Here is a 22,912-nt window from a genome sequence, read left to right on the forward strand (position 1 = left end):
TTTTTTTTATTTCTGCAGTGTCAGTTGTTACTTCTCCTTTTTCATTTCTAATTCTATTGATTTGAGTCTTCTCCCTTTTTTTCTTGATGAGTCTGGCTAGTGGTTTATCTATTTTGTTTATCTTCTCAAAGAACCAGCTTTTAGTTTTATTGATCTTTGCTATTGTTTCCTTCATTTCTTTTTCATTTATTTCTGATCTGATTTTTATGATTTCTTTCCTTCTGCTAGCTTTGGGGTTTTTTTGTTCTTCTTTCTCTAATTGCTTGAGGTGCAAGGTTAGGTTGTTTATTCGAGATGTTTCCTGCTTCTTAAGGTGGGCTTGTATTGCTATAAACTTCCCCCTTAGAACTGCTTTTGCTGCATCCCATAGGTTTTGGGTCGTTGTGTCTCCATTGTCATTTGTTTCTAGGTATTTTTTTATTTCCTCTTTGATTTCTTCAGTGATCACTTCATTATTAAGTAGTGTATTGTTTAGCCTCCATGTGTTTGTATTTTTTACAGATCTTTTCCTGTAATTGATATCTAGTCTCATGGCGTTGTGGTCGGAAAAGATACTTGATACAATTTCAGTTTTCTTAAATTTACCAAGGCTTGATTTGTGACCCAAGATATGATCTATCCTGGAGAATGTTCCATGAGCACTTGAGAAAAATGTGTATTCTGTTGTTTTTGGATGGAGTGTCCTATAAATATCAATTAAGTCCATCTTGTTTAATGTATCATTTAAAGCTTGTGTTTCTTATTTATTTTCATTTTGGATGATCTGTCCATGGGTGAAAGTGGGGTGTTAAAGTCCCCTACTATGAATGTGTTACTGTTGATCTCCCCTTTTATGGTTGTTAGTATTTGCCTTATGTATTGAGGTGCTCCTATGTTGGGTGCATAAATATTTACAATTGTTATATCTTCTTCTTGGATCGATCCCTTGATCATTATGTAGTGTCCTTCTTTGTCCCTTTTAATAGTCCTTATTTTAAAGTCTATTTTGTCTGATATGAGAATTGCTACTCCAGCTTTCTTTTGGTTTCCATTTGCATGGAATATCTTTTTCCATCCCCTTACTTTCAGTCTGTATGTGTCTCTAGTTCTGAAGTGGGTCTCTTGTAGACAGCATATATAAGGGTCTTGTTTTTGTATCCATTCAGCCAATCTGTGTCTTTTGGTGGGAGCATTTAGTCCATTTACATTTAAGGTAATTATCGATATGTATGTTCCTATTTCCATTTTATATATTGTTTTGGGTTCGCTACTATAGGTCATTTCCTTCTCTTGTGTTTCGTGTCTAGAGAAGTTCCTTTAGCATTTGTTGTAAAGCTGGTTTGGTGGTGCTGAACTCTCTCAGCTTTTGCTTGTCTGTAAAGGTTTTAATTTCTCCATCAAATGTGAATGAGATCCTTGCTGGGTAGAGTAGTCTTGGTTGCAGGCTATTCTCCTTCAGCACTTTCAGTATGTCCTGCCACTCCCTTCTGGCTTGTAGGGTTTCTGCTGAGAGATCAGCTGTTAACCTTATGGGGATTCCCTTGTGTGTTATTTGTTGTTTTTCCCTTGCTGCTTTTAATATGCTTTCTTTGTATTTAATTTTTGACAGTTTGATTAATATGTGTCTTGGCGTGTTTCTCCTTGTATTTATCCTGTATGGGACCCTCTGTGCTTCCTGGACTTGATTAACTATTTCCTTTCCCATATTAGGGAAGTTTTCAACTATAATCTCTTCAAATATTTTCTCAGTCCCTTTCTTTCTTTCTTCTTCTTCTGGAACCCCTATAATTCGAATGTTGGTGCGTTTCATGTTGTCCCAGAGGTCTCTGAGACTGTCCTCAGTTCTTTTCATTCTTTTTTCTTTATTCTGCTCTGCAGTAGTTATTTCCACTACTTTATCTTCCAGGTCACTTATCCGTTCTTCTGCCTCAGTTATTCTGCTATTGATCCTATCTAGAGTGATTTTAATTTCATTTATTGCATTGTTCATCGTTGCTTGTTTCATCTTTAGTTCTTGTAGGTCCTTGTTAACTGTTTCTTGCATTTTGTCCATTCTACTTCCAAGATTTCGGATCATCCTTACTATCATTATTCTGAATTCTTTTTCAGGTAGATTGCCTATTTCCTCTTCATTTGTTAGGTCTGGTGGGTTTTTATCTTGCTCCTTCATCTGCTGTGTGTTTTTCTGTCTTCTCATTTTGCTTATCTTACTGTGTTTGGGGTCTCCTTTTTGCAGGCTGCACTTTCGTAGTTCCCGTTGTTTTTGATGTCTGTCTCCAGTGGCTAAGGTTGTTTCAGCGGGTTGTGTAGGCTTCCTGGTGGAGGGGACTAGTGCCTGTGTTGTGCTGGATGAGGCTGGATCTTGTCTCTCTAGTGGGCAGGTTCACGTCTGGTGGTGTGTTTTGGGGTGTCTGTGGCCTTATTATGATTTTAGGCAGCCTCTCTGCTAATGGGTGGGGTTGTGTTCCTGTTTTGCTAGTTGTTTGGCATAGGTTGTCCAGCACTGTGGCTTGCTGGTCGTTGAGTGAAGCTGGGTGCTGGTGTTAAGATGGAGGTCTCTGGGATATTTCCACCGTTTAATATTATGTGGAGCTGGGAGGTCTCTTGTTGACCAGTGTCCTGAAGTTGGCTCTCCTACCTCAGAGGCAGAGCCCTGACTCCTGGCTGGAGCACCAAGAGCCTTTCATCCACACAGCTCAGAATAAAAGGGAGAAAAAGTAGGGAGAATTAGTAGAAGTATGAGTAAAGAAAGAAGGAAAGGAGGAAAGGAAGGAAGGAAGAAAGAAGCAAAGAAGGAAAGAAAGGAGGAAGGGAGGGAGGGAGGGAGGAAGGAAGGAAGGAGGGAAAGAAGGAAAAAAGACAGAAAGAAAGATGATACAGTAAAAATAAAATAAAGTATAATATAGTTATTGAATTAAAAAATATTTAGAAAAAAAAAAAAAAAGGGACGGATAGAACCTTAGGACAAATGTTGGAAGCAAAGCTATACAGAGAAAATCTTACACAGAAGCATACACATACACCTTCACAAAAAGAGGTAAAGGGGGAAAAATCATAAATCCTGCTCCCTGAGACCACCTCCTCAATTTGGGGTGATTCGTTGTCTAAAGGAGGGAAGGAAGGAAGGAAAGAAAGAAAGAACGAAGGTAAAGTATAATAAAGTTATTACAATTAAACTTAATTATTAAGAAAAAGAATTTTTTAAAAAAAGTCATGGACGGATAGAGCCCTAGGACAAATGGTGGAAGCAAGAGTATACAGACAGGATCTCACACAGAAGCATACACGTACACATTCACAAAAAGAGGAAAAGGGAAAAAAATCATAGATCTCGCTCCTAAATTCCACCTCTTCAATTTGGGATCATTCCTTGTCTATTCAGGTATTCCACAGATGCAGGGTATATCAAGTTGATTGTGGAGCTTTAATCCGCTGCTTCTGTGGCTGCTGGGAGAGATTTCCCTTTCTCTTCTTTGTTCTCACAGCTCACAGGAGCTCAGCTTTGGATTTGGCCCTGCCTCTGCGTGTAGGTCGCTGGAGGGCGTCTGTTTTTTCGCTCAGACAGGACGGGGTTAAAGGAGCCGCTGATTCGGGGCCTCCGGCTCACTCAGGCCGGGGGTTGGGGGATGGGGGTAGGAGGGGCACTACGTGCGGGGCGGGCCTGCGGCTGCAGAGGCAGCGTGACGTTGCGGCAGAGGCCGGCGTGATGTTGCACCAGCCTGAGACCCGCCGTGCGTACTCCCGGGGAAGTTGTCCCTGGATCCCGGGAACCTGGCAGTGGCGGGCTGCACAGGCTCCGCGGAAGAGGGGTGTGGAGAGTGACCTGTGCTCGCACACAGGCCCCTTGGTGGCGGCAGCAGCAGCCTTAGCGTCTCCCGCCCGTCTCTGGGGTCCGCGGTTTTAGCCGCGGCTCGCGCCCGTCTCTGGGGTTCGCGCTTTTAGCCGCGGCTCGCGCCCGTCTCTGGAGTTCCTTTAAGCAGCGCTCTTAAACCCCTCTCCTCGCGCACCAGGAAACAAAGAGGGAAGAAAAAGTCTCTTGCCTCTTCGGCCGGTGCAGGCTTTTCCCCGAACTCCCTCCCGGCCAGTCGTGGTGCACTAACCCCTTCAGGCTATGTTCAAGCCGCCAACCCCAGTCCTCTCCCTGAGCTCCGTCCAAAACCAAAACCCGAGCCTCAGCTCGCAGCCCCGCCCGCCCCGGCGGGTGAGCAGACAAGCCTCTCGGGCTGGTGAGTGCCGGTCAGCACCGATCGTCTGTGCAGGAATCTCCCCGCTTTGCCCTCCGCACCCGTCGCTGTGCACTACTCCGCGGTCCCGATACTCCCCCCTCTGCCTCCCGCAGTCTCCGCCCGCGGAGGGGCTTCCTAGTGTGTGGAAACTTTTCCTCCTTCACAGCTCCCTCCCACTGGTGCAGGTGCCGTCCTTATTCTTTTGTCTCTGTTTTTTCTTTTGCCCTACCCAGTTACGTGGGGAGTTTCTTGCCTTTTGGGAGGTCTGAGGTCTTCTGCCAGCCTTCAGTAGGAGTTCTGTAGGAGTTGTTCCACGTGTGGATGTATTTCTGGTGTATCCGTGGGGAGGAAGGCGATCTCCGCGTCTTACTCTTCCGCCATCTTCAAGGTCCCCCTCCATTCTTTTTGAAAGTGTTGTTTGTGATTTCTGGCCACTTTTCTGATTTTGACTAGGACATTGATTTTTTTTTCAGTGATTCCACTGCCAGGGGTCCAAGTATAGATCTCTTTATCAGTCATTTTTGCCTTTCACTTTGAGTCTGTGGATTGTTATATTTCCTCAGGTGTAGAAAGTTCTCAGCCGTTATTTCTTCAGTTGTTATCTCTGTATTAGTTTCCCTTATTATCCCCCTTTGGCTCTAATCAGATGTGTACTGGAATCTTTCATTTACTGTCTTTCTTTAAGATTGTATTTTTCAACCTTTTTGTGACTTACCATGCTATATTCTTTCTTTTTTTAACATCTTTTTTTTTTTCTTGGTTGCATTGGGTCTTCATTGCTGCATGTGGGCTTTCTCTAGTTGCGGCGAGCAGAGGCTACTCTTCGTTGCAGTGCGCGGGTTTCTCATTGCGGTGGCTTCTCATTGTGGAGCATGGGCTCTAGGTGCACGGGCTTCAGTAGTTGTGGCATGTGGGCTCAGTAGTTATGGCTTGTGGCCTCTAGAGCACAGGCTCAGTAGTCGTGGCACACAGACTTAGTCGCTCCGTGACTTGTGGGATCTTCCTGGAGCAGGGCTCGAACTCGTGTCCCCTGCACTGGCAGGCGGATTCTTAACCACTGCGCCACCAGGGAAGTCCCCCCCTTTTTTTTTTTAAATCTTTATTGGAGTATAATCGCTTTACAATGTTGTGTTAGTTTCTGCTGTACAACAAAGTGACTCAGCTATATGTATACATATATCCCCATATCCCCTCCCTCTTGAACCTCCCTCCCATCCTCCCTGTCCCACCCCCCCTAGGTCATCACAGAGCACCGAGCTGATCTCCCTGTGCTATGCGGCTGCTTCCCACTAGCCATCCATTTTACACTTGGTAGTGTGTATACATCAGTGCTGCTCTCTCACTTCTTCCCAGCTTCCCCTTCCCCCCACCTCGTGTCACCTCGTGTCCTCAAGTCCGTTCTCTACATCTGTGTCTTTATTCCTGCCCTGCCACTAGGTTCAGCGGTGCCGTTGTTTTAGATTCCATATATATGCCTTAGCGTACAGTATTTGTTTTTCTCTCTCTGACTTACTTCACTCTGTATGACAGACTCTAGGTCCATCCACCTCACTACACGTGCTGTATTCTTGATCAGAGTTTCACGTTATCCATGGTGAAGGACCAGTTTTCTTTTTAATTTTCAACCCACCATGGACTAGTACTTTCATAAAATAGAGTAAAAATAAGTTACTAGAAAAATGGAGTATAAAATACAGCCACAGAGTTTTAAATTTCAGATATTCTTTTTTCATTTATGGAAGTTCTATTTTTAATCTGCTGTGTGACTTTTTAAAAATATTTTCCTATTGCCTTGCAGAAACCATCAAATTTGTCATGTCTTTTAGTCAGCACAGCTGCTTTATAGTCTGTGTGAGATATTACCAACATCTGAAGTCCTTGTCCCATTTTGCTCATGACGTCTTATTTCCTGTGTACCTGACTCCTTTTCAGTGTATGCTGGTCACTGTACTCAAATGTTTGAAATAAATTGAAACCTAGGATAAAGCGTCTCCTTCAGCAGGGATTTGTTTTTGCTTCTGCCAGACAGCTGGGGTCACTGCTAGCCTGAGAGTGCCATAAACCGCAGCACTAGTTTATGACTTGTTAAATTAGCCAAGATGATTGTCCTGTAAAGTATCCCCCTTATTCCCTATAGTTCCTGAAAATGGAAACCTTTTGTGGATAGAATATATCAGGGGTGATGCTGTGTAACTCAGGAGATAGTTTCTTTATTGTGAGAGATGCATACTATCTGGTGACTAGCAAAAGTGATGCTAGATTTTACCACTGTATTATAGTAAGGTGGTGACCGATTGATCTCTCCATTGTACCGTATTTCCCTTTGCAATTCAGAAATACTAGTGATAATCTACAAGGTATATTTTGGCACCCTGCCAGTGTCTGTTCCCCATCAACCAATGGAAATCCTATTTCCATTAATGCTTTCAGTCAACTCAGGATAAAGACACTAAAGGTATATAAGATTCAGAAACAAAGAGGTGAGATTGCTTTTACATGCAGATCTCATTAGATACCTGAAAACATCCCAAAAAATCAGCTGAAAAACTAGTGCAAACTATAAGATAATTCAGGAAGGAAGCAGGAGGTGAAAGCAAGGTGCAGAAATCAACAACCTCCAAATAAACAATTAACAATTACTTAGAAGACATAATGGAAGAGGAGATCCCATTTACAGTAATAGCACCAATAATGAAATATCTGGGCACACACTTGCTAAGAAATGTGCAAAACCCACATGAGGGAAACTTAAAAACACCCCTAAAGGAAATGAAAGTGGCCTTGAACAACTACACACTACACTCTTAGAAAGGGGATTTGAACATCCTAAAGATGCCAGTCCTCTCTGGACATTTTAAAAATTTAATGGAATCACAACAAATATATACCAACAGCTTTTTTTTGCAATGAAATGAGCGAACTCAAAGTTCCTACTGTTTGTAATAATATCATTATTGTTGTCAATCATTTTAATGTGATATAGCAATAATTACGTCCATGAAATTAGAAATAAAGATTTTCAGTGTAAGATAGAGATAAAACTATGAAAATTCAAGAAACAAGTGAAAACACTACAATGTTATGAATGCACAACTAAAATATATATATATATATATATATATATATATATATATATTCTAGAATATATGTGTATGTTCTGGCTCCCTCCACTGAAAGTACCTAAAAGCAACAGCAGTCCAGTAGCACTGAGCACCCACTAGTACCCTGATTTTGGTCTCTAATATCATTCCCCACTGAAAGGAATCAGGGTTCGTTGAAAAATGGCTGATTCCAAGTCTGGGGCAGGGAAGGTACAAACAAGCCTGGGGGGACATCTTACTGTGCCAGAAATCAAGGAAACAAAAATAAATGAGGCCATGCCAAAAAATACACAGCAGCTAGTCCAAGTATCACACAATGGTTAAAATTATGCACCTGAACATAAAAAAGAGTATGGGGGCTTCCGTGGTGGCGCAGTGGTTAAGAACCCGCCTGCCGATGCAGGGGACATGGGTTCAAGCCCTGGTCCAGGAAGATCCTGCGTGCTGCAGAGCAACTAAGCCCGTGCGCCACAACTACTGAGCCTGTGTGCCACAACTACTGAAGCCCGTGCACCTAGAGCCCGTGCTCCGCAACAAGAGAAGCCACCGCAATGAGAAGCCCGCGCACCACAACGAAGAGCAGCCCCCGCTCGCCACAACTAGGGAAAGCCCACATGCAGCAATGAAGGCCCAACGCAGCCATAAATAAATAAATAAAATCTTAAAAAAAAGAGAAGAAAGTATGATTTTAGTAGATTAAAACACACTGACATCAATGAAACACATAATGATATTCAAAAAAGAGAAAGCCAAAAAAACATTTAGTTTTCACCATTTGAGGGAAACTGGTAACTGAAAGGCAAAGAATTAAGCTTACCCTCACTTTCCAGTAGGAGCTGTATGTCAAGATAACCAAATAGCTCTATTTGGCAAGAAATAGCTCTGCTTTTAGAAGAACGCCAGGTTAAACGTTGAAATCTCTAGAGAAACTATTGACTCAGGCAAGGATTATCAAGTGGTGTCTAATGCTTTAATGGAAATAGGAGCGTGATTTAAACCCCGTTTATTGTTCCCATGGTTTTCAGCTGCTGTAAACCGTACTTTAATGTAAATGTTTTGTTGTTCACACTTTTGAACCTTTCCTTAAGCTGGAATCAAGGAAGGGAAGTACTGATCAAAGGCCACGCGTTTTCAAGAACCCTTTAGATGTGCTGTCCAGAGAGGTTGCACCATGAGCACTTCTGCCCAGGGCGCAGGAGGTGCCTGTCTGTCCCATTGCACCTTTCTAGTACTGAGGCCATTTAAATGCTTAAGTCATTCGTTAAGTGGAAAATAGTATTTCCTGTTTTTATTTTTTTAACGTTGAGGCTGAATGTAGTCTTCAGGCCCTGTTCGTTCAAAGATTTCTCTGAGTTAGTCCTTTCTTTTAACATTTTCGGTCTGGAAGGTAGAAGTGTTAAATGAAGAGACCAGTTTTTTTAGGTGACTAATGAATCATGAACTTTGTTTCTTGAGGCCGTTCTCCTTGTTTTAGGAAAGAAAGGCCTAGGGAGAAGTCAAAGTTATAATGAAACAACTAGGGCCTAACGTTAACTGGAGACCCTGGGGCAGAAATTTAGAAATGCTAAGTGTTAGACCATTTGGGAAAGAAGTTGTTACATTATTGTTCGGAGAACTTAACTGAATTTTTAAAAATTGGCTTTTGAGTGGCAGTTAAAATTTTATATGTCTTGCCCTCCTTTTGTGCAAATACAATACTTCAACCTCATTCAAAGCAGTTTATTTTCTGATACAATTGAAAGTCTCGCCATACAAGTGATCATTTTTTACTGCTTAAAAATGAATTAGCATCTGTTTAGAGGAACTTTACCTCTTGCCCATTAATTGAAGAATAAAAATGGAATGTGAGAAGTTACCATAGTGCCTGTTCTAATTCTCGTGGCTTCAGAAACTCAGCTTTCATCAGTCTTGTTTCTGCCACGTTTGATTCGTGTCTTCTCTTGACTGCCCACAATAATGGAAGGAAACTTTCATCTTGGTGAGGCACGTGCCAGTTCACAGCAGATATTTACTGACCACCTGGGTTGTCTGGAGCGTGGGGAGGTAGTCAGGACAGTGACAGTGACCAGAGGTGGCCCTTGCTCTTAGGGAGGCCGCAGACCCAGACCCAGACCCAGACCCTTTTTCTGGCGGTAGCTGGGGAGCAGAGGTGCCGTGGATGCTGCTCTTGGGAACAACTGAGAGCTGGTCTCATGTCAGCCTGAGCCCAACCTCGAGCCACAGCCTGGCCCTAGGGTGCCCTCCTGTCCGCTCTCGTCAGGCCACAGACGAGGCTTTTACTCCAGGGTTGGTCTCAAGCCTCTGCCTGTCAGACCCTGCAAGCCCCTTCTGGGAAGAACCCAGGGAGTTGGTTTCAACTGGCAGCTGTAATCTTACGTTTAATGTCTAGCTCAGGCCTTCCCCAGACCTCACCTGGGTTTCTCCCGGCACCTTACGTCACACACAGACGCACACACTTTGCTTGCGTGCCCTTGCCCACCGTACAGGCCCTCCGGGCCTGGGTTTCTCCCACGCCCTGCTGGCTCTGCCTCCTCCAGTGTTTCCTGAGCCACCCTGGCTCAAGCCTGCCTTATCTTTTTTCCTAAATTGTGGTAAAATATACATAGCATAACATTTATCACTTTAACCATTCGCAAGTGTACAATTCAGTGGCATTAAATAGATTCACATTCAGTGTGCCCATCACCACTGTCTATTCATCGTCCCCAACAAAAGCTCTGTGCCTGTTAATACCTCCCTCTTCCCCTCCCCCAGCCCCTGGCACCTACCATTCTACTTCCTGTCTCTGTGACTTTGACTCCTCTAGGGACCTCCTATGAGTGGAATCATACAGAATTTTCTTCCTAATTTTTAAGGCTGCATAACATTCCATCGTGTGGATGGAGCACCTTTTATCTGTTCATCGTGATGGACACTGGGGTTGCAGAACACACCACACGCTGCTCTGTCTAAAGTGTCACCGAGGGCAGAGGCTGTTTTGGTGCCCAGTCTAGCATCTGCCGCGGATCCCCGAGACACAGGTTTGCTGAAGGAATGAAAAGCCCTCTGGGCCCGTCTGCCTGTCCTTCCCACATCCTTCCATTTTCTCAGAACTGTTATGGGGCTGGAACCCCTCCCAGGCTCACGGCTCCCTGCGCCTTAGGTTCTTCTTTGTGAAGTGAGGTTTGTTGCTAATAGTCAACACGAAGGCACTTTGGCGTGTCACGTGTGCTCTGTGTACTTTGTGTGGGTTTCCTACCTTCTCAGAACAAGGAAGGGGGTGAGGACTTGCTTTGGCTTTAAAGCTTTTCCAGCCTAACTGTGGCAAGAACAAAAATAAGCAAAGGTCTCCCAACAGCGCATTTGGGGCAGATTTTACACCGTCTACTCCGCTCGCCTCCGCTGGCCTTTCCTGGGATAAGCTTGTCCACCCTTTTAAACCACTCACAGGACTCGCTCAGATCAACAGGGCAGCAGGCGCCTGTCCCTTTGACCTTGCTGTTGGCAAGCAGAAGTGCCCTGGCAACCTTTGAACACAGCTGAATGCTAGGTATCTTTGATCTGCCTAAGGAAGAAGTCTATTTTAAACTGTAAGCGAAGCCAAATTTTTTAGGTTAGATATCCTACCCAACAAAATGTACATCACCCATGCCCGTGTAGTTTCCGGTTAAGTGTTTGCTCTGCCAGCAGTGTCAGTGCCTTGCAGTTATGACACCACAACTCTCTGGGCTCAAGACACAACCTTTTGTTTGTTTGTTTGTTTGTTTGCGGTACGCGGGCCTCCCACTGCTGTGGCCTCTCCCGCCGCGGAGCACAGGCTCCGGACGCGCAGGCTCAGCGGCCATGGCTCGCGGGCCCAGCCGCTCCGCAGCATGTGGGATCCTCCTGGACCGGGGCACGAACCCGCAACCCCTGCATCGGCAGGCGGACCCTCAACCACTGCGCCACCAGGGAAGCCCCCAGACACAACCTTCTTTTAATGAAAGAAACTGTAAAACTTCTTCACTAAAATATGAGCATACTTAATTTGCCCGTAAAATTGCCCGGGGAGATGAAAATTAAAGCCTTCAGCCGAATTTAGAAATGAAAATGTGAAAGTTTTATTCACCTACAAATGGCAGTTTGTTTTTAAATAAAAGCCCAAATAAAGTGACAGAGGAAGCAGAGAATAAAGAATAACTCCTTTCCAGCCTTCATCTTTGTGCAGTACAGAGATGCTTGTGTTTGCGTCCTTGACAGGTGGACGCACTGAGAGCTGTGGTCTGTCTGCCCGCTTTTGGTTCTGGAAGGAGCTCTGCACTGAGCGCAGAAGGGTGTCTTTCCTCCGAGTCAGCTCAAGCCCTTCAGAGCGGCAGGAAGGTTGTTATGGGAGAGTCCAGAAGCGTGGCTGGAGGGTGCCATGGGGGGCATGAGGGCTGGGCACAGACAGCAGTGGAGGGTGTGGTGGGAGCCTGGATGGGGGCTCTGCATGCAGGGGGTGGGATGTGTCGTTCTCCAGGTAAGGTTAGGTGGCGTACCCCTCTTGGTTACGCGCCACGGGGACGAGGTATAAAAAGTGGTGAGGGAGTTTTGCAGGATCAGAATTGGGTGTTACTGCTTGATTCGGCCCTTCATTCAGTCAGTTTGATGGAATGCCTGCTGTGTGCCAGGCACTGTCCTGAGGCTGACGGGGAAGAGACCTGTGGCCCAGAGAGGGGAGAGGAAGACTTCCCAGAAGGGTTAGTCCAAGCAGAGACCCCGTTAGTGGCTCTGCGGCACCCTCACACTGCAGCCCCAGGGTCGAGACCCTGCTCTTCAAGTGCTACAGTGTCCACTGCTTCCAGCACCTTCCCTATAATGGCTGGAGCGACGTGCGGTGGGATCCTCCTTCAGCGGCAGCTGCCCCCTCCTGAGCTCCCCACTCCATCGGTGACGTTTGTGCCTTCTAAAAGCCCTGGCGGTGGGGTGATCACAGACAGCCCCTTTACAGGCGAGGAAAGAAGAACCAGCCTGGAGTTACTGAGGGCGGGCGACCTCTCCCTGAGTAGGCAGTGAAGACTTATGCCCAAGCCAGTGATGGGGCTGCACGTGAGCCTCCTCCAGTGTGTTTGCTGAGTCCTTGTTTCATCCGTGAGGAAAGTACTCTGGCGGCTAATTGAACCTCGAGAGCTTAGATGAGCCTATTGATTCAGTGCAAACTTGCAGTAAAAATTTAAGGAGTCCGTAATGGATTCTTCAAGACGGGGAGTCAACATCCTGTAATTTGTTGGTTCAGTTTGTCATGCCTAGTTTAGGCTAATTTTGGTTTGTGTGTTTTTACATACTTGATCTCATTTATGCATCACCATAAATCTTTTGCATCATATTTCCTGGGTTCCCATCACAGCCCTTTCTCTGTTCTTAGCCTGTGCCTGAGAGGCAGCATTCACTGAGGGATTCTCTCTGCTGTAACTTAATCTACATGTCTTTTTTTAAATTGTTACTTTTAATTTTCATCAAAGTATTGTGTGCTTATTTTAGCAATAGTGAACAATATAGAGAAGTTTCAGAAAGAAGAACTACCCATAACCATAACACTCCACGGTGACTGCTGTTGATATTTTGAGAGTGTTCCTTTTTATGATCATACTATTTCTGAAAAATTATACACTGCCCTTCTCACGTATATTTTTACTTTACAAATTCATAAATATTTTTGATGGATGTGTAATATTTCACTGTGTGGGATAATCCCTTTGACATTAAGGTTGTTTCTGGTATTTTAGAATCATAAATAAAAATGTGATGCTCTCAAAAAGAATAAAATACTTAAAATTAACATAGGAGGTGAAAGACTTGTATGCTGAAAACTACGAAACATTGCTGAAAGACATTAAAGAAGACACCAGTAAATGGAAAGCCAATGTGTGTTCATGGATTGGGAGACTTAATATCATTAAAACATCAGCACTGCCCAAAGAGATCTTCAGGTTCAATACAATCTCTGTCAAAATCCTAACAGTGTTTTTTTCCAGAGATAGAAAAATTCATCCTAAAATTCACATGGAATCTCCAGGGACCCTGGATAACCAAAGCAGTCTTGGAAATGAAGAACAAAATTCTTACATTTCCTGATTTCAAAACTTACTGCAAAACTGCAGTAATCGAATCAGTGTGGTACTGGCATAAAGACAAACACATACACCAATAGAGTAGAAGAGAGCCAAGAAATAAACTGTCACAGGTATGGTCAAATGGTTTTCAACAAGGGTGCCACCCACTCTGGGAAAAGGACAGTCTGTTCAACAAATGGCGCTGGAAAAAGTGGATATCCACATGCAAAAGAATGAACTTGGACCCTTATTTTACACCAAACACAAAAATTAACTCAAAGTGGATCAAAGACCTTATAGGAAAACATAGAGGAAAAGCTTCATGATGTTAGATTTATCAATGATTTTTTAGCTATGACACCAAAGCACAGGCACGAAAAGCAAAAGTAGATAAATTCGACCACATCAAAATTTAAAACTTCTGTGCAGCAAGGGACACAATCAACAAAGTGAAAAGGCAACCCACAAAATGGAAAGAACCATTCGGAGATCACCTATCTGATATGGGATTAACGTCCAGAATTTATAAAGGACTCCTACAGGTCAACAAGAAAACAAGCCGTTTAAAAAAATGTGCAAAGGAGGACTTCCCTGGTGGCGCAGTGTTTAAGAATCCGCCTGCCAAATCCACCTGCCAATGCAGGGGACGCGGGTTTGAGCCCTGGTCCGGGAAGATCCCACATGCCGCAGAGCAACTAAACCCGTGCGCCACAACTACTGAGCCTGCGCTCTAGAGCCCACAGGCCGCAACTACCGAGCCCGCGTGCCTAGAGCCCGTGCTCCGCAGCAAGAGAAGCCACCACAGTGAGAAGCCGGCACACCTCAACGAAGAGTAGCCCCTGCTCGCCGCAACTAGAGAAAGCCCACAGGCAGCAATGAAGACCCAACGCAGCCAAAAATTAATTAATTAAAAAAAATAATAATCCGCCTGCCAGTGCAGGGGACACGGATTTGATCCCTGGTCCGGGAAGATCCCACATGGCACAGAGCAACTAAGCCCATGAGCCACAACTCCTGAGCCCGTGTGCTGCAACTGCTGAAGCCCACGCACCTAGAGCCCATGCTCCACAACAAGAGAAGCCACCGCGATGAGAACCCCGTGCACCGCAACGAAGAGTAGCCCCTGCTCGCCGCAACTAGAGAAAGCCCGCGTGCAGCAACGAAGACCCAACGCAGCCAAAAAAAAAAAAAAGTGTGCAAGGACTTGAATAGACGTTTCTCCAAAGAAGATATACAAATGGACAGTAAGCACATGAAAACATGATTAACATCACTAATCATTAGGAAAATGCAAATCAAAACCGCAGTGAGATACCACTTAACACCCACTAGGATGGCTACTATCAAAAAACAGAAAATAGCAAGTGTTGGTGAGGATATGGAGAAATTGGAACCCTTGTGCACTGCTGGTGGGAATGTAAAATGATGCTGCCACTATGGAAAACAGCATGGCAGTTCCTCAAAAAACTAAAAATAGAATTACCATACTTTGCACTTTTGGGAATATACCCAAAAGAATTGGAAGCAGAGACTTAAATAGGTATTTATATATTCATATTACAGCAGCATTATTCACAATAGCCAAAAGGCAGAAATAGCCCAAGTGTCTGTCAAGGCATGGATAGAACAAAATGTGGCATACCCCTATAATAGAATATTATCCAGTCTTAAAAAGGGAAGAAATTCTGACACATGCTACTACATGGCTGAACCTTAAGGACACTTACGCTGAGTGAAGTAATTCAGTCACGGAGGGACAAAAACTGCATGATTCCATTTATATCAGGTACCCAGAGTAGTCACATTCTTAGAGACAGAAAGTAGAACGGTGGTGGCCAGGGGCTGAGAGGAAGAGGATGGGGAGGAAGTGTTTAATGGGGACAGATTGCCTGTTTGGCAAGATGAAACGAGTTCTGAGGACGGATGGTGGTTATGGTAGCACAACAGTGTGAATGTACTTATGCCACTTAGAGCTGTACACTTAAAAATGATTAGGATGGTACATTTTATATTATGTATACTTTAGCACAGGTTTTTTTGGTTTTTTTAATTAATTAATTTATTTTTGGCTGCGTTTGGGTCTTCATTGCTGCGCGTGGGCTTTCTCTACTTGCAGCGAGCGGGGGCTACTCTTCGTTGCGGTGCACAGGCTTCTCATTGCGGTGGCTTCTCTTGTTGTGGAGCAGGGGCTCTAGGCGCACGGGCTCAGTAGTTGTGGCACGCGGGCTCAGTAGTTGTGGCTCGCGGGCTCTAGAGCACAGGCTCAGTAGTTGTGGCACACGGGCTTAGTTGCTCTGCGGCATGTGGGATCTTCCCAGACAAGGGCTCGAACCCGTGTCCCCTGCCTTGGCGGGCGGATTCTTAACCACTGCACCACCAGGGAAGTCTCGGCACAGTTTTTTAAATAAATATTTTTAAAAATGTGATGCTCACTCATGGCTACTACATTTTTGGAATGGACTCCCAAAAGTTAAATTACATAAACAAAGGATCTTTACATATTGCCAAATTATTCTCCAAAAGGATCAGAATAATTTATAGATTTGTTGGCAAGGTTACAACATGCCTTTACCAGTATTAATTATAATTTTTAAAATTATTGCTGATTTGATAGGTGAAGAAATACTTTTTTCATATAATTATTGAGCAGTTATAGTTCTTTTGTAAACTGAATCCTTTGAATGCTAAGGTCTCAGTGTTTTTCTAATTAATCGCAGTATATTATTAACCTCTTGTAATTGTAGCATTTATACTTCCTTTTGATTTTTGGAGGGAACATACAGAAATTTGTAAATTTTTTAATTTGAGGAATATCCCCTCAAGGTTTGTCCAATGTTTTTTAATCATCCTTTTCTGGCTTGAGAATTGATATACTCACTTCCCTTTTCTTCTCAAAGCTGTGGGGATTTGTGGGGGGTATGATTTAACTTTTTCAAAATTTAACTGTTTGTTTTTTTATTTAACCCGTCTCAGATTTTATTTTGGTAAGACTTAAATTGACTTCTGCCCACATATAGCCAACCAGTTGTCTGAATAAGCTTCCCCTTTCCGTGGATTTGAGCTTCCTTCCTTATCCAAATATTACATTTGTACAACTACACTCACCGTTTTGGGAGCTGTTGCTGTCTGTTCCAAGACCTGTCTCTTAAGCCCACATCACACTGTCTTTAGTTCATAAGCTTTATAGTTGGTAGGACCAGCCTTTCTCATGAGAAGTGTTCTCATTCTTCATGCTTTTAATTTTTCCAAGTGAACTTGAGAATTCTTTTGTCAGATACCCAGAAAAATAAGGAGACTCCTCTGAATTTTGAATGGAATTGCTTTAAAAGTATAAATCAATCTGGGGAAGTATTAACATCAGCTTATTTATAGTATGTATGCTTCCAGTCCCGAAACACACCTTATCTTTATTTGTGCAAGTCTTTTTTTTTTTCCTCCATATTATTTATCTGCTTGCTTGCTTATTTATATTTTAGAGTATGTTTCATCAGTGAATTCCAGATCACAGACTTTCAGTCCTTTAAAGAACTACTTTATATGCATAAGGCTTCAAAACAGCATGGGGGAAAATCACTAATAAAGTTGAGATCCTTTGATCTGAGATCATTAGGGAAAATACATCAACAAGTGTCTTCACTTTTTCTTTGACTTTAACCTGTATATTTTATACAAAGAGTCTAGGAGTCTTTCCGTGTTATTTCTGCATTCCACTCAACAGCACAATCTTAGGACAGGCACATTTCCCCATCTCATCTCATATGAAGTATTAAACTGTTTGAGAACAGGTCCCTCTCTTTTTAAAGTAAGATCTACAGCAAGCATCTGCTTCCTGACCCCTCACAAAGCCCCCTGCAAGCCTCGATCCTAAATGCTGAGTTCATCTGGCACCACTTCCTGGGTGAGGAGGTGATAGTTCTGGGAGAGCCATCCTTGCGCATCTGATGCACCCAGAGGGTCAGCAGCCAGAATCTCAATTCACAATACCTGACTCGGAACACAGGCTGTGCAGACAGCAGAGGAGCCAGGCAGGTGGGAGGCCCATCACGTGACACCCACTCCCCATTGCTTGTTATCATTTAATTCATGGCCAGCTTTGGAATCCAGCAGCTTCCTTCAGCTCTGCGGACGGGGGCAGGGGTAGGATTTGGTTTGCTTTCATTTATTTTCTTAATGGCTATTGATACACATAGTAAAATCTACCTTCTTACTAATGAGGGGAACTTAATAAGCACCCCTGAACGACTGTAGCAGTTCATTTGCTCATTGAAATGTGTGGACTGCCAGCCCACAGATGTACTGCTAACCCCAGTCCATTTCAGGTGTTTCTTACTGTCGTGTATTATGTTTAGAAACCAAAGGGCTTTTTGGTTCTTGTTCACAAGCTGGGAAAGGGGGGGGGTGGGGTGGGGGGTCGAGGGGCGTTGTGTGAGAATTTATAGAAAGAGAAGACATGGTTTGGACAAACTTAGTTGTGTGTGTGTGTGTGTGTGTGTGTGTGTGTGTGTGTGTGTGGAGTGAGTAATTTTTTTCAGTTCTGCCTGGCAAAGAGGTTTTTCTCATAGCTTATTCATTTTCATTTGGAGCTAGTAATAGCACTTCTTTTTGTAGGGAATCATCTCTCCAGCACACATGTACACCCCCTCCCCAGGCCAGGATACTCCAATTCAGAAATGATGTCCTTCTTCTTCAGCTTTTCACATTAACCTTTTTTGAAGATAGGAAATTAAGATCTGAATAATAGCTTTTAATACTAGCCCCATTTAAAAACAAAAAGTGAAATATCTTTTTTTAATTAAAAAATTTAATTTAAACAAAATGTAAAAAATTAAAGTGGTATGTTGACATCTTTAAGGTACAAAAATAAACACTTGCATTCTATCTTATGACTTGAACTTTCACAGCCAGGTGGTATAAATAACTTTAACTTACAGCACTTTCTACCTATTAAATTTAAAGAAGCTTTCATTTTTCATATAATTTTTAACTGAATTTTTCCAATAAAAAATTAGATCCCGAGAAAAACCAGTGTTTGAAGATTATTAATTCATAACTTGGTAGTAGGAAAGGTTGAACAAGAGTCCAAACTGATGAATTGGGATTGTGTAATATTTGGATAGCCAATTTGCTTTAAAAAAAAAAACAAAACTAGGTTGCCAAAATACTAAATATGATACAGATATTTAAAGTAGTTAGAATAGAAAATAGGAGGTGGCCAGGTGGTTATACGGTACCAGTGAATTTGGGGTACCAGTTAGAGAAATGCTAAAATTTAAAGTTCATGTAGACACACATGCACACTTTTTTTTTTTTTTTTTGGTGGCACTCAGAATCATGTGTTATAGTCTGGCCAGGGTTGTGGCCTCAGTCCTGCCCCTTAAGAAATGGGATCTTTGCCTAAAAGTTATTGAGAAATGAAGACTGCAGAAAGCCAAAAAATGTCCAGGCTTTTCATGAACACTGACAGCCAAACAGAATGCTCTTTCCATTTGCAGTTTTTTTAGTGTCATTTTAAGTTGCAGCTTCCGGCCAATCAGCGAGCCCCGTGCCTGCTGACATCACGAACCAGCCAGTTCCCTCCAGCTGCAGAGAGCTTCAGTTTGTCTTTTTTTTTTAAACTAAAATGGAGGCTGGTTTCTTGCCTTAAGGAGTACATTGCCTTTCCCGCTGAAGTCTAGATGTTGACATGTAATAAAGCGGGCAGCAGGATGGTGGTGGATGCGGCCAACTCCAATGGGCCTTTCCAGCCCGTGGCCCTTCTCCATATTCGAGGTAAGTTATTGTGTGTTTCACTGAAACGGAACCTTCTGTGGTTAGTTAATAAATGGCTATTGTGCTTCAGATAAGAAAAGCAGGAAGTCCTTTCTAGCAGAATTCACCCCGTTTTGCGGCAGACCTAACCAGAGGAGGCTGGGTGTGTCACTGCAATTTGGCATTTTACGAACTACTTACAGAATTTGAGTCTTGAGGGAGGCCTTGCATGCATAGTTCAAAGCTGGTTTTTCTGCTTTCTGCTCGCTCTCCCATCCCCCTTTCAGAGCCGTGCTGATGTCAAAGGATGTGAAGTCACTGCCCGGGGAAGGCATTGGGCGGGGGGTAGGAAGGAGAGGCGGGCGGCACGCCTGGCCAAGTTGTCCGTGCGCAGAGTTTCTGTTACATCTGTGTTGCCTAACACCCTGAAGGTTTCACCGGGACACACCTCTGAATTAACGATGAATTGCAGTCAGAAAATATGCAGAAATGATTAGAAAAGAACTTCTTTAGAAGGATTGTTTTCGTTCTTGCCCTGGAGCCTAAAAGAGAAATAGACTCGTGCTTTGAAATATTGGAATCCATCGTGGGTCATAATTTCTGAGCTGTTAGTGTTTTTATTGAATAGTAGGAGATACTTTGCACTTAAATAGGCTTTGTATTGACATTCGCCTTTAAAATTTTAAATCGCAACAAGTTTTCGATGAGTGTATAGATCACTTTTAATAATTACAGTCTGCCACTTGTAGTTTATACAGAATTGGAGTTCAGAATTTAGCTTAAAACACAATTAGCATAGTAATTAATAATTATATTAAAATACAGGTATCAGATAATCATATACTTAGCATTTAAAAGTATTTGTTATACAAATTTTTTGTTCATAATTGGGTGAAGTAGAAAATGGATGTTAAGCTTCATCATCTCACTTTAAAATTTATACAGTATCACAGCTCTGTCCCTAACAGAACAGTTCTGTCAGAATCTCCTTTAAGGACCCATGTCAAGGAAGGGAGGGGGCAGGATCTCTAGGTGACTAATAGTCTGTATGACTAAAATACCAGACAAGATTTTTCAGATCCTAGGGTGTTTGCAGATAAAGGAGATAAAACCACATGAATACCCAGTCTGTTGGAATAAAATGGGTGTTGCTTTTCTCTCCAAGCCCACTTGAAAGAAGCTGGTGGAAATTAATGTCCACAATGACCAACCTGTAGGTCACATTGTTTTGTAGTGCACCCAGGAAAGAGCAAATGTTGACCACAGATGGCACTCAGGTATTTTAGTTGCAGGAGCCAAATGGGCAAAACCAAAATGTAATTGTGTTTCGATTTAAGTTCTTAAATGGTGACTGACTAGCAAAAAGAAAATTTTATAGCATATAAAATGTGTATTTTGATACTTTTAAGGTATCTTCATATAAATAACAGATTGTTTTAGTTTGAGTTTTCTGATTTCATTAAACACTTAATGTACTAGTCATTTTTTGAACTATGACTTTATTCTGAAATGGAATTGTTTGATTTTATATCTTATACCACATTGTTGTTGTTGTTGTTTTTAATTCCAAGACTTTACTGTGACCAGTTTGAATTTTTTTGTTGTTGGTTGAGTGGTTGGTTGCTGTCTAATTGTGAAGGGAAAAAGTAGTGAAGCGTATTAACCTAAAAGAGACTTGAGATTTTGAGAAGGGGTAACCTTTAGGGCCTAAAACTAACTTCTGGGTCAAACAGTGAACTAGCTAAAACTTGAACGCTTGATTTACTCATCAGGACTTTTTAGAGCAAGCATGTTAATGTGTGGTTTAGCAAAATTTATTTTGTTTGTATTGGCTTTTAGAGTCTTGATTAATTTAATATCCACTATGCATCTCCTCTGTATGTCCAGTGCTGAGGGTCCCCACCCCAGAGGAATGGATGGTTTAGTGGGAGACCCACACAGGGGCCCTGGTGCAGGAGGGGCACAGGAAGAGCTGACTCTGGGCAGGTGCTAGGAGAGAGAGCAGGGGCTGATGTAATCATGATGCTGGGAAGGGGAGGGGGCAACACTGAGGCTTACCACTGACTCAGGGTGCATTTAGAGAAGAAGGGTCTTGCGCACAGAGGTAAAATAACCAGCCCAAGGTCACTCAGCCTGTAAGTGGTAGGGCCAGAATCCAAACCAAGGCAGTTAAACAAACCAAGGCAGTTGTTTTGTTTTGTTTGGAATCTTTAAAAAAAATTTTTTTTTTAATTTTAAAAATAGAAATTTTGGCTGTTTGTAGAAGCTTTTGCCACAGGATTATAATAGCGGGTTTTTCCGCAGTGTCTTATCAACATCTGTGCGTTTCAGTGGCCTCTGGTACATGACAGTTTTTGTGCCTAGGGTGCATTTCTTCATTCATTTTACAAATATTTGTCAAGTGGCTACCACCACGTGCCAAGCAGGTACCTAATTCAGAATATGAAGCAAGCACTGTGGCCCAGCTTTTAGAGTTTACAGTCCCCTGGGCGGTGGGGCCGTCAGGTAAACAAATCAATCAATACGATCACCAAACTGGTGAGTAGTCCCAGTTGGTTTGATATTTATCTCCTATTACATAGTCTAGAGTTTGCAGTTAATATAGTGAATTAGCATATCCTAAAAAGTCCAAGTGTGACAGGGACATGTTGCTGAAAAGTCTAAACTTTTCTGTCTGTAGAAGGAGAAGGCGTCACCTGGAGGAACTTGATGGCTGTAAATTTAGCTTGATGACTTCAATCCTGTACTTCCAGGGCTGTCCGAGAGAACTGTCTGCGATGGTGGGAATGTTCTCTGTGCTGTCCACTACAGTGGCCCCTGCTCACACGTGACTGTTGAGCCCTTAAAATGTGGCTACTGCAACTGAGAAACTGAATTTTTAATTTTATTTCATTTTAGTTATTTTAAATTTAAATAGACATGTGTCTAGTGGCTGCTGTATTGGACAGCACAGTTCTAGACTGGGATCGAGAGACTTTTTCAGAAAAGGCTGGAAAGTAAATATTTTTGGCTGAGAAAGCAGCCATAGATAGGCATGACTGTGTGCCAGTAAAGCTTTATTTACAAAAACAGGCGGCTGGCCAGATTTGGCCCGTGGGACATAGTTTGCCCACCCCTGTTCTAGACTATTCCTTGAATTTTAATTGCCTGTTAAGTATAGTAAAATATATTTCACTTCCAGAGCCAGGTTTAAGGCAAGAATAGCCAAGCCAAAAAAGATGTTACTGGCCAGAGAGGAAGAGAGCGACCTCCATCCAGTGCCAGCTGGCTTTTACTCTGGCCTCAAGCAAGTTGTTAACTGCTCCGATCTTGTGGTCGGTTGGTGAGTCCTGTCTCTGAAAGACTGAGGAGTAACCTCGGCCTGGTGGGGAGCTGGCGAGCAGATTATTCTCTGTGTAAACCCATTTTTCCTGGGGAATGGAAGTCTGATTATAGAAGAGTTTGTTTTCTCACAAGTATTCCTGAGTCACCAATTCAATGAAAGTCTTTACCTTTCCAAAAAAATTTAGAAAAGAAAGAGCAGGGGGCAGTGTAGGGTGTCAAACCCGAAGGCTTCCTTTCCCGCTGCAGCCCGTCTGATGACTTAGCCAGCGCTGCTGAGCACACCTGTGCACGTGGACATGCACTTGCACGCGGGTTCCCAGGTGTGGGACACTCCTGCATGATTGAAGTCAGTGAGCGTTGTGAGGATGGATGCCTAGGGATGTTCTCATTCCCAGAACTAGGAAGGAAAAATGTCGTTGACGACCAAAAACAAAGACCCCTCAAGAGATCAAACCAGAGATTCTTTCTCAAGGTGTTTACTCCA

General features: G+C 43.1%; 1 protein-coding gene across 9 annotated transcripts in view; it reads left to right on the forward strand.

Moving 5' to 3' along the window:
• Positions 1-22,912, forward strand: part of PPP2R5C (protein phosphatase 2 regulatory subunit B'gamma) — a 142,666-nt gene that overhangs the window by 27,341 nt on the left and 92,413 nt on the right. For 2 of the 9 annotated variants that reach the window (XR_004347962.1, XR_004347963.1), the window contains exon 1: positions 18,957-19,125. The exons of 4 other annotated variants lie outside the window; for them this stretch is intronic. Coding sequence is in view for 3 of the 5 variants with exons in the window: in XM_032618844.1 (XP_032474735.1) it covers positions 19,032-19,125 (94 nt within the window). In the remaining 2 variants the exon portion in view is untranslated. Of the gene's footprint in view, positions 1-18,723; positions 19,126-22,912 lie in introns of those variants that run through there. 3 more of the 9 variants (XM_032618844.1, XM_032618864.1, XM_032618870.1) reach the window with 3 other exon arrangements.

This window comes from Phocoena sinus, chromosome 2, assembly GCF_008692025.1.
Source record: "Phocoena sinus isolate mPhoSin1 chromosome 2, mPhoSin1.pri, whole genome shotgun sequence".
NCBI lineage: Eukaryota > Metazoa > Chordata > Mammalia > Artiodactyla > Phocoenidae > Phocoena > Phocoena sinus.